This window comes from Bidens hawaiensis, unplaced genomic scaffold (genome assembly GCF_021521415.1).
Source record: "Bidens hawaiensis isolate Kalapana, Puna unplaced genomic scaffold, B.hawaiensis_p1.1 tig00011638_1, whole genome shotgun sequence".
NCBI lineage: Eukaryota > Viridiplantae > Streptophyta > Magnoliopsida > Asterales > Asteraceae > Bidens > Bidens hawaiensis.
The window spans coordinates 27,400-40,023 of NW_027491915.1; the positions used below are offsets into that span (position 1 = coordinate 27,400).

General features: G+C 34.2%; 1 protein-coding gene, 1 non-coding gene and 2 pseudogenes across 2 annotated transcripts; 2 read left to right on the top strand and 2 right to left on the bottom strand.

The window, feature by feature from the left end:
• The first annotated feature begins 675 nt into the window (after nucleotides 1-675).
• On the top strand, nucleotides 676-1,915 carry LOC143538518 (uncharacterized). Its single transcript, XM_077032067.1, has one exon. It carries the CDS (start codon nucleotides 979-981, stop codon nucleotides 1,912-1,914), a length of 936 nt encoding a protein of 311 aa, XP_076888182.1. The 5' UTR covers nucleotides 676-978; the 3' UTR covers nucleotide 1,915.
• Nucleotides 1,916-2,644: 729 nt separating this feature from the next.
• LOC143538519 (heat stress transcription factor A-4c-like) lies at nucleotides 2,645-4,009 on the bottom strand (annotated as a pseudogene).
• A 3,157-nt stretch (nucleotides 4,010-7,166) lies between these two features.
• Nucleotides 7,167-8,743, top strand: LOC143538536 (universal stress protein PHOS32 pseudogene; annotated as a pseudogene).
• A 491-nt stretch (nucleotides 8,744-9,234) lies between these two features.
• TRNAI-AAU (transfer RNA isoleucine (anticodon AAU)) lies at nucleotides 9,235-9,308 on the bottom strand. Its single transcript has one exon. It is a non-coding gene; the product is annotated as a tRNA-Ile (tRNA).
• Between the last annotated feature and the right edge of the window lie 3,316 nt (nucleotides 9,309-12,624).

Sequence of the window (12,624 nt, forward strand, 5' to 3'; positions counted from 1 at the left end):
TAACTAAATAATACATTATGTTATATAGTTATAAATATGTAAGAAGTATTATAAATGCATACAACATAAATAATAATAAATGATAAACCAGTCAAACTCAAGCGTTAAAAATTAATCACGAACCGAGTTTGAGTTTTGACATAGAGCTTGAAAAAAAAGCTAAACTTGAGCTTTTTAAAGTTAAACGAGTCAAGCTCAGACTCAGACAAACTCAAACTCGGCTCATTTACACTTTTGTCTGAGTGAGCCAGAAAGACTAATAGCGACTCAATTCTCTTTTATACATATTGTTTCTAGTCCCTATTTAATAGTTAGATGAGTAAGAAAAGCAACTTAAAAATACATGACCCATTAGGATAATAATAATAATAATCTATCAACAAAATATATTTATAAAGTAGGATAATACATGAGACAATATACCTATATAACTTTATATTTTGTCAAGAGCATATAAAGTAATGTAATTATTTGTTTAGTATCATAAGTATTAATTAACATGAAACTTCTCTCCATGTTTATGGTTCTTAAGAACATGTTCTTAGTAAGGTTTCTTGATCCTGCTAATGATTTTTTGTAACAATATTCAACCAATTTTCACGCCTTTCGGCAAAATGCTTCGATCTTAAACTTGTTACGCGTCCTATCTTAACATCTAGCATGTGCATAAAACAACATATTCCAACACACGCGTGTAAACAAGAGACTTAACATCCATAAACTTAAAAACATAAAACAAAAATCAAATCTTTTCCTAAAAGACAATGACAAAAACGGTCCCCCTAATTTAGAACAGCTAGGCCAAAAAAGCAAAGGACAGGCCACAAGTATGATAAAAAAAAAGTGAAGTAAAGTGGTCACAAGATCTATGGCGGGCCTTTCTTTTAAACTTCAAATATAACAACAAACAGTTTTTCAATTGTTCACATTGCTAACTACCCCTATAAGTTATATCTTCCTTAAAATCAACAAATTCTCATGTTCTATAGAGAAAAAAGCCAAGTAGCAAAATCCAAAATGATCAAGACAACTTCTAATATGATGCCAAATGTCTCATTAAAGAAACTAGTTTTGAAGTTCAAGAAGATGAAAGATGGCGATGAACCCGAATTAGAAAATGCAAGATTTGAGAATTGGATGTGTGAAGATGAGGTTATGTTGCATAATTCGGAGCATCGGCTTAATGTTTCACCGGCCAGTGTTTCGAGTTTCAAGAAAATGGTGTCGAATGGAAGAACGATTAAAGAGTTGATTGGCGAAGAAGAACGGTTTAATCAAACGGTAAGGATTGAAGCTTTAGAGGAGAAATCAAGAAAAGGGAGAGTGGGTTCTACTGAGGAAGTGAAAAAGATTGTCTTTGAAAACAATTCTGAAGATTGTTTGAAGTCAAAGTCAATCGTTGACTACACGAGAACACGATCAAGAACACGGCCTAGCAAGTTGGACTCGGAAGAATGGAGAAAGCTGAAAAACAAGAGGATCAATGAGATCATGTTAAAGAATGATGAACAAAGAAAATGTGTGGATGTAGGCAAAAAATCAAGTAGGAAAAAGTCAAAACCGGGATGTAAAGTCAACGCATATACACCGAGAACGGAATGCAGAATCAAAGCTCTTGAAGATATGAAGAGAACAAGGATGAAGATGAACAAAGAGAGGGAAATTAAAGATGCATTTAGAGCTTATGCTGATAGTTTTGCAATTTTAAAAAGTTCATATGATCCACAACAAGACTTTAGAGACTCAATGATGGAAATGATTATAGAGAATGGAATCAGGCAAAGAGAAGATCTTGAAGAACTTTTGGCTTGTTATTTGACACTAAATTGTGATGCATATCATCATCTTATTGTTAAGGTGTTCAAAGAGGTATGGTTAGAATTAAACCAAGTGTATTTTGATCTTTATTTTTAGTTTTGAGAACTATTTGTAAGCATTGTTTGGCACTTTTGGTAACTTTTAATGAATTTGTAAATTTCTTATTGTCACTTCTACCATGTTAAGTTGTTAACTATTCATAAAATAAGTAAAATACCATTAATGCTAATATTCTGAAAGAGTAAACTGCGTTTTCGTCCATGTGGTTTGTCTGAATATGCGGTTTTAGTCCAATAGTTTCAAATATGCAATTTACGTCTCTGTGGTTTCATTTCACTTGCAATTAAACCCGACCCACTAACCCCGTTAAGTCTGGTCGTTAAATCTATCAGCGTGCCCCTCACGTAAGGGGCAGTTTTGTCCCTTTTCTCCCTAAATAAACCTCAACCCTAATTCGCAAGTCCCCTCACTTGAGGAGCTGAGGTGTATTTGGGGAAGAAAGGACAAAATTGCCCCTCACTTGAGGGGCACGCTGATGGGTTTAACGGTAAGACTTAACGGGGTTAGTGGGGTCGGGTTTAATTGCACGTGAAATGAAACCACAGGGACGAAAACCACAATGCACTTATTCTAAAAAAAATATTGAAGTGTGCACACTTTAAGGATCGAATCTTCGCTTCATTTTGTGCGCACCTCTTATCTCGTTGGAAAGCTATCAATAAGGAAATCACAGGCGCATTATTTAATAACAGTATAGATAACTGTAACATGCAATTATTAGTGTCCAAAGTTCGAAAAAACATTATTTTTACTAGTTTCTGTAAAATCATTTACACTCTCCATGTTGCCACCAAAACGTCCCGTATTGATCAACCCTCGGCTGTCGTTATCCGTCATCGAACCACCAGGATGCTCAGTCAAGAACTGTTCCCAAAACCCGTCATTCGCATCCCCTTGCACAACTTCAATTGGTTCAGAAGCTGTGGCACAACTTTGTGACCATGTTTGATGAAATTTGGTTAATATGTTGTCCCAAAACATTATAGAAGACTCCAGTTGTTCAACCAATTCTAAATGTATAGCCAAAAGGGCATCTATATTAAGGGTCTCGGAGATCGGGACATCAAATGAGCTCACCTGATCATTAATTTCAGACGAAAACCGTCTTTTTCGGTCATTTGTGACTGAACTTTGAGCTGGTTTCTGCAGTGTATTATCCAAGGCACACAAGAGATCTTTTTGGTGGTTTATAACGATGTTTAAACGCTTGGTTAACACGCGTGCTGCTAGTTCAATATCGTCTTTTTCTGTTTGGTGTGTTTGAAGCTCTATATATAATGAATCTTAATGTAATGCAGCCTGTAAATATGTTTTTTATATTGAATTCTTTCTGATTCAGTTAATGGAGAACATGAAGCAGCTTCATTGATTGAATGACTGTAAATGGGCTTTCTTCTACGGATGTTCTTTAATAGATGAGGTTGACCTTTAATAAAGTCTTCATTTGCAAATTCCCATTGTACTGGATCGATCTTATGAAAACCCTAAAGATTAAGCACCCATAAGAAAACTAGGTAACAATCGAATAACAAAAGGGTTAACTATACACACATTGTCTGACATCTAATCCCACACGGTTTTAATGGTCGTCCGGATAGAGGTTGGATGACCGTTTTGACCAAAGATTTTCAAAGTTTGACAATCTATGGTCAGAACGGTTGTCTGGATATTGGCCGAACGGCCGTTCTAACCAATAATTTCAAAGTTTTCACAACCCCCCCCCTCGGGTCGGAACAACTATCCTGATATTATTTGAACGGTTGTTCTGACCAATAATTTTCAATGTCTAACCCACTATGGTCAGAACAGCCGTCCTGAAGAACGGCTGTTCTATTTATGACCAATAATTTTCAAAGTTTAACCCCCTATGCCATCCTGATATTATTCGAACGGCGTTCAGGCCAATAATTTTCAAAGTTTGACCTTTTTTGGTCAAAATGATGAAACCCGTAAACGTGAATGAGAGATTACTCACATAAGTGTTCAGTTGTCTGACAAAACTTGAAAAATTATTATGCTTGAAAAATCTTGGAAGCATTTCACCGGAAAACTCAAGCGGGTCGCTCACGACGAAGCTTCGGTTATTCGAGCTCCATGACACGATATGATCGGTTAAAGGATCATTCACCATTTCATAAGTCTTGACAATAAATGGAGGCAAACTACTACTTTGAGCATCATCCAAACTAATACCAATCAAAGATGATAAATAAAGCTTCAAATAAATATAAAAAAACAGTGACTTGAATGAACGCACACAAAGTGTTCGACCATATGCCTGAACCAAAAATAAAAATAAAAAGTGGTCACATAAAGCTATGATAATAAGGTGCAATCAAACATCAAAGTCGTTAAAAACAGCAACCCGTTTCTAGAAGCTTAAAGCAAAAGCAACCCACTTTATTGTCTTGAGAAACAGACATAATTCACGTGTACACTGGATCAACTTAATACACCTATCAATTGCACCCCAGGTGTTCGATGATTTGCCTGAGTCACAACAATATTCAAAGTTTTACTTGCAGTAACAACCTATTACTTTGGTTTAAGTACAAACTTTACACGGGTTGTGTTTAGTAATATTTCGGCCCTAGGATTCAAAGCTTTGTTTTTGTTGACTGTGATGTAACTTCTTACCCGTTTACCTGTCAAGTTATTATAATCGGGTAAGTGGCGTTTGAATTAACAATAAAAAAAGATATATTAATAAAATGCATTTAGTTTAAAATAAATTTTGGAATCTATCTAACCTTAGTCTTCAATGCAATAGTAAACAGAATTCAAAATTAATTAAATAGTAGTTAATATATTTTCGAAACACGATTATAAATTAATATTTACGTATTTTTTATTTTTATAATCGGTAGTATATGTAATACATTTTTCAACCAAAAATGTTTATATGAAGAATTAACAATTTTTTGTATTAAAAAGTTTCACCTTTTGTAGTATACACGAGCTGGTATTATATTAAGATAAACTAAGGTGGCGTTTGGTAGAAGGGAATGAGAGATGGAATAGAATGGGTCATTTCAAAGGAATGAAAAAAATCATGTTTGGTTGTCATGTGGTGATGGAATGAACCATTCCATAATGAGTGAAATTCCTTCCAAACATAGGATTTTCATTCTTTAAGGAATATGTGTTTTTTTTCATTCATTCAAGGAATAGAATCAACAACAACACCAATAATAATAATAATAATAACAATAAAATATTATGATTATTATTACATTATCAGATTATTATATTATTGTTATTAATTTTATTATATTACTATTATTTTTTATGTTATAATATAACAATTATTATATTAGAGTTATTGTCGTATTATCAATATTATTAAAATTATTTGACGAGTCAACTCTTCATAACACGCATGTGTGATTCAACATTTTTATGATTATTTTTATTCGCTTTAGTAGTCTCGTTGAAGTGTGCAGGTCTTAAAAATGAGTTAATACGAATATTCATATTATTAGTATTATTTATTAACATTACTAGCAGTAGCAGCAACAACAACAATAATAATAATAAAAGAGATGATTATTCCATTCCTATATGGTAACCAAACATAACAATGAGATGGTAATGATCCATTTATTTCCTTTGTCCATTCTATTCTCATGTCCATTTCATTCCCTCATCTATTCCATTATGTCATACCAAACATACCGGTTTAAGATGCGTTTAATTACTTGAAACTTAAATATCTATTTGTCATTTGTAGTTTGGTAATCCGACAAGACCCACGAGAAAACATTATTTAAGCTTGTTGTAATTGTTTTTGTTATGCTTGGAGTTCTACTTTTAATTACTTTATTATATTGTTTTTGTAAAAAAGAAATTGATTAAGGTGGTGTTATTTAAGGGATAAAAGAAGTGTGTATGGTTTCATTTATTTGATCAGGGAAAAAGAGAAAGATTTAAGTTCTTAGAGCATTCTCATCCTATCCTCTATCTCTAAACCAAAAATTACACTAAAACTTAGTGTATTTTCTCTCTTCATTTTAATTAAATAATATTTTTTATACATTTTATCATTACCTTTTCTCTTTCATTCACTCATAACCACTTTCAAAATATATTAAAAAATTATAAGGGATGAACAGTAACTTTTCAAATATACAGAAAAATCATTACTTTTTCTAAAATATAAAAACTCTTCACTCACAACACCCTGAATCACTCTCTAAATTATAAAAATACTCCTCACATAATATAAGGGGTTGGATGAGAATGCTCTCATATAAAAATATTAAATTCAAAATGTAGTAATACATTTGAATTTAATACTACTAACATTTATTTTAATAGATAAGGGACCTACACTCTACTTCCTACATCCTTAGTTTGACATTCCTGACCACTATAACTTTATAAGTTTCTAACTCGTGTTTGAAAGTCAATTTGCATGATCTACAATCCAACTTCCACGTTTCTTCAAGCTTCTAGAAATATAACCACAAGTTATAGATTATAGGCTTGATAGATAAAAATATCCACGTTATTCTCCCTATATATAAAACTTTGCTTATGGTTTTCGGTATTTTCTATTTTTCGGTATTTGGATTTATAATCATCCGGTATCAAACTTTTCAAATCGAGTCAACTAGAGTGTGATCAGATTTTCACATGATTGATCGGGTTTTGTCACTTTTTCGAGCAGTTGTGTTCAAAGAGGAGGCGTCGCCAAGCGTGGAATTTTGATTGATATGTAGCGGCCGTGGACAACAGAATAAGCGGCGGACTCAATTCTCAAAATTAATTTGTATCATTGAAATGGGTTATAAAATCACATTGGGGCTAGCTTATTGAGTTTCAATATTGTTATCAAGTTTATTTAGGCCATTAGCCCAATATTAATTAAAAAAAAATTGGTTTATGTAGAGGTTGATACTCGATCCTAGTTAAAAAATCAAATTGAGTTCATTAGGTTTCACTTTTATTTATGATTTCTTTATTTAGATGTTTAGTTAAAATTTTGTTTACTAAATGAGATGTTTAGTTAAAATTTTGTTTATTAAATGATTAAATGGGTTCAAACTTTTTTGTATTAGCAATGAGTTACATCGCAAAAAAAAAAGAAAAAAAAAGATTGGATTTGTTCAAACTTATCGTGGGATACACTATAAACAAAACATAAAAGATATTTGAGTCGGACAAACCTGGCGCCCAAAGGGTGGCTCCGCCACTGGCCATAGTTGCATGCTCAACTGTTCTAACACCGAGAATGATTGACATTGACTGAGCCTAGGCCCCACCAACCGGTTTAGGGTGGCTATCCGATGCCCAAACACCCCAAGGACTGTCATTGCCCACGTTTTGTCTTGTTGCATCAAACCCAAACTGGACCCCTTTGGGTTCAAGGAAGTGTTTTCAGGTATAGACTCACGAGTGGATCCAAGGGAAAAGTGGGACTTGCTTGCCTGTTGTCATTTGACCAAACAACATACATGCCGATGCTTGACGCGGTCTTGTATGAGTTTCCTTTTGGTAGTAATGTGAAACATACGTGTAGTGAATGTAAAACTTGGAGCAACACCAACTTGAAGGACCCGGATGGTTAATACAGAAAGTACAAGGGTGGTACAGAAGATCTTAAGGGGCGGTTCGGTGGAGATTAAAAGTTCATGGACCAAGTTGAATAACTTGGTGTCATAGTTATCTTTTATTTATTATTAAATAAATTAGAAGTCTAGTTTGATTATGTTTCCTAGTTTGAGTGGGATTATAATTGGGTGTTATATAAACCCATTAAAAGTTTTATTTTTAGTGTAGTAGTAAGTATTCCGTTCTTGTTTCTTATTAATAAAAAGAGTCGAATAAACGTTTTATGCAATATCGGGTTTGGCTTGATTCACTTGTCTAAGGTTTAACAGTGAAAGCGTGGGAATGCTTAGGATCACTCACACACACACACATGAAAAGCAATAAACGAACATGTGGATTTAACATGGTTCGCTCTAAACTCACCTACATCCATAGGTAATAACTAGGTCCTCTTTAATTAAGTGACAACGATTAAAAATACATAATGTAACATAAATAGAATCTAAACTAACTATTCTTTATTGGAAAATTGGTTTTAAATAATCTCAACTATCACATATTGGTAAATAACAGGCCCAACTTTGCACTTGGCTAGTGGCAGTCCTAACTAAAGGAGTATTTGTTTTTAACGGTCCGCAACTAATGGATGACTAACACCGTTAGTATGTTGCTGAGTTGGCCATCCTAGCAGTTAAAAGCCATCTTACGTGGCGCTGGACTCTTTATAAATATTAGGTGGCATCGTTGCACAAAATCATAACCCTAAATCACCCAATAGAGCAACTGAAGAACCCTAAAACACCAAATTGAAGGAACTAAGCTCATCCTCGACTTCTTCATCTCCGTCGATCTGAGCGACGAGAGCGCCTACGCCGTCAACTGGGCCGTCCAGAACTACCTCCTCCCTCCCGACGACTCCGTCATCCTCCTCCACGTCAGCCCACCTCCTTCCTCTACGGCACCGACTGGGGCCTGACGACAAAACCCAACAGCACGACTTCGACTCACTCACCTTAACCAAAACTAACGACCTCGCCAAACCCTTAATCGACGCTAACATCAATTACAAAATCCATATTGTCAAAGACCATGATATGAAGGAGCTTTTATGTTGGGAGGTTGAACGGTTAGTGCTAAGTGCGGTGATTATGGGTAGTCGTGGCTTTGGTGCTTCTTCTAGAAGGCTGACCAAAGGTCAGAGGCTTGGGAGTGTGAGTGATTATTGTGTGCGTCATTGTGTCCAATCGTGGTGGTTAGGTTTCCGGATGATAAGGATGGTTGCACGGTGTCCGTTGGATTGACTTATACTTAAAAAGATAATAAACATGAAAAATTATGCCACCTAATGTTTATAAAGAGTCCAGCGCCACGTAAGCGATCCACGTAAGATGGTTTTTAATAGCTAGGATTGCCAACTCAGCAATATACTAACGGGGTTAGTCATCCGTTAGTCGTGGACCGTTAAAAACAAATACTCCTTTAGTTAGGGCCGCCACCAGCCAAGTGTAAAGTTAGGGCTGTTATTTACCAATAGGTAATAGTTTAGATTATTTAAAACCAATTTTCCTTCTTTATTTATGTTTAATATGTGAAATCTGACCTTAAATGTTAGATAGTAGCAGTTCTAAAAACTCGTGTTCCATTGTTCCCTTGTAGGAGGTAACTAACGTGGAAATGAACAAAAAGTAGAGTATACCATGAATCTTAGTTATAAAACATCCTATAAGAAACTGATTGTATCAGATCATAACATATTGTGAATTGTGACAAAAGATAACCGGACAATATTAAAAATCTAAATAGTGGCCCATGCAGGTCTCGAACCTGCGACCTTCGCGTTATTAGCACGACGCTCTAACCAACTGAGCTAATAGGCCTTGATGTTAAATCTTTAAATTAAACCCTATTATCCATTATTAGAGATTTTATTTTGTGAAGACTGGCTTCTAGCTGTTCAACACCTGACCGACTATTAGGTCAAGAAAGTCAAAGTCGCAGGTCTATACCCGTGGTCGGTCGGTTTTGGTAAATTATATATATACTAAAAGGCAAACTAGCTCACACTCACAAAACTCTACTATTCATAAAAGTTACAAGTAATCAACCTTAATATACAAGCTCTTACAACATAGCATGGGATTTTTTAGATGTGTGTAACAGTAGTTTATTATTTAAAAAGTTAATGGTCTATCAACATTATTAGTATTATTTAATACTATATACTAAAATTGAATTTTGGCCATGTCATTTTTTTCTCTTATTTTGTTTTAGTTAAGGTACTGCAATCAACGTAATTGAAGCTGATCGAATTCGTGCCAACTCATTGATGCAAAGCCCTAGACCGACAACGTTTGGGTTTTACCGACTCAATGCTGCAACACCCAAGCCTTACCGATTTTTTTGTTTTAGTTCCGGTACCATAACGAACGCACCGAAACCGGCAAATTTCGCGTCAACTCACCTCCGCAATGCCCAAGACTGATAATGCTTGGGTTTTACCAACGCTCGTATTTTACCGACTCACTGCGCAACACCCGGTACCGACAACTCTCAGGTTTTAACAACCAGATTTTTCCGAACGGATAACATTCTTTTAAAAATGTTAATTTTTCTATAATATTTTATACGAGGGCCATTAATTTTTTGGGTTTCTTAATTTAAATATGTTAATTTGACGAATTTATTATTTAGGCTTAGTTTCGGTACAATAACAAGCGTAGTCAATACCACTTGAATTCACGTTTGTTTTTCACTGCAACGCCTATGTTTTACCAACTGAATTCTTCGTGCAACGTGTGAGTGAGACCAATGTTGACCCTTTTAATATGTTAATTTTTTTAATTATAAGTTATACGCACATTGCTACTTTTTCCTGTGTTGATAGGTTAATTTTTTATATTTAGTGTTCACATCTTAATGAACTTAATCCATACGAACCAAACTCACATTAGTGCACCGACGCAACTCAATAGATAATAAACAAATCTAATCTGCCCCGGCGCAACGCGTCAGGTAAAGCACTAATTAAATACTAAATTCGTGTGAGTTTAACAACTTCTAAGATTACATACTCTTTGGGTTAAAAAAAGCTTGTATTTTTTTCTTTACATTGGCCACATACACAAATTTATATATTAAATTTTGAAACGGGTTTATTGTCATTGACCCGGATTAATCATACAAGCTCGCAAGAATTTATACCATTTATAAACCTAATACGTTTGTGTTTATGCTTTTTTAACGGGTTTACAAAGTTTGTAATTCATCTACAATATAACAAAATTTGATTTAACATTAAATCTCTTACAAAAGCAAACGCAACTTGACTATTTGAGTTTTGTTATATGATGTTTTGACTTGATAAGAAAACAAAAATTTTTTTGCATTACATTTCAAGTTTTCTTCTTAATTAGTATCGTTTTAAAAGCAATTTATAATATTTTGATTTTCATACAACACCATAAACATGATCCAAAAAACAATACGGATGTTACGTAAGTATGTTTAAATTACCCCTGATGTTACTTGTCTACGGCAAATGCATTTTATTTATTTTTATTCATTGCAGAGTTATATGGTATTGTTAGGGTTTATAAGTAACCTGCTAAAAGGTTCTCACAAGTGTAGAACTTGTATATAACTTTAGTTTTGACACTTGTGAAGATTAATTTTGGATTATTATAATCTATATAAAATCTTGTTTTACATTATAATTTGTCGTAAACTTCTTTTAAGTTAATGATGAAATAAATAATATTAGCTAATTCGTCATAAATTTAAAAATTTTGGGCCGAATGAACGATGCGAGAGAAAAATCATTGGATATGTAAGAAAATATAAAACTGCATCTTATAAAATTTAACTTCAGGATTAAATAAAAATCATTCTTAAAATGATGGAAACATTAAGAACCATTTTGCTGTTATTATTAGGTTTGTTTTTATAAGCGTTTGCTGTTATTCGTATTTGCTGATTTCCGATTATGAGACGTTATAAGTATTTTTCTAATTTATTTTTTTTTTGTTATTATTAGGTTTTTTCTTATACTGTTATAAGTATTTACTGCTATTATTTTATTGTTAGTTTTGGTTATTTTGTTGTTATTGTTATGGTTTTTTCTTGTTATTATAAAACATTGTTTGTGTAGATTGGTATTGTAGTTGATATTGTTTCATACGTTCTTATTTTTGATAGATTGGTATTGTTTTCTACGTTCTCATATTAAAGATCATTTTGTACATTAACCTTCCCCAACATATATGGTATAGTTTTATGAAAAACCTAATAAAAAGAAAATTTTATATAAAACTAGCTAGAACACTAATAAGGAAAAATTAATAATAATTTATCTCACAATATGAGTGAAATTTAATTGTTTGATATGACTAATTTTGAGTCATCTAAATCATCTTCGTGAACGACATAGTCTAGGAAATTGATAATATACCTTTCGGCAATGTCCGTATTCATTTCAATCAATATAACTTAGCTTCCTTGGATTCCAACGTCGATGCTTAAAACTAAACCGACTTTAAGTTTGTTTTATCTCAAATGTTAAATTGATAAAATGAAAAACTATATATTTTATTTTACATTTTCAAAACTTAGTTAATACTTTAATAATATAATCCTTTTCACTGATTTACATATTTATTAATCTTGACAAAAAAATGAATAATAAAATAGTTGAAGAGGTAGGTCCCAGCAGAGCCCAGTTGGACCCGCAAGACTCACCTTGAACAGGGACGTCTGCGCAACGACCAGCTGCTTCCGCAGGACCCACCATGCTCAGAGAAAACCTTACGCGCAGTACGCCGGCTGTACCCGCAGGGAAAGCCTCCCAATGGTGAAGTACCCCGCTTGTTCCCGCAGTTGCGGATACAAGCCATCAGGGAAGGCTACCCTCACTGACAGCAAGGCTACACGCACAAGGCACTAGCTACTTCAGTAGTCACATGAAGGAATGAGCAAGGCGGGAATACTCCCGCCTAAATGAGCCAGTCCGTATGCTTCTGAAAGATCTTTTGTACTATACCTACTAAGGTATGGGCAGAACAGACGATCTGACCAGAACAGCCCATGAACCAGTCACAAGGTGACAGCTCACCGACAACAGTACGAGGAGGAGCACCCTCTAGTACTGCTTTGTCACTATTAGCCGCTGCCTACTCACCAACCCTTACTATGGGACGT

Excerpts from the sequence above, each read along its gene's own strand:
- LOC143538518 (XM_077032067.1), top strand. The coding sequence starts at position 979 with ATGTTCTATAGAGAAAAAAGCCAAGTAGCAAAATCCAAAATGATCAAG.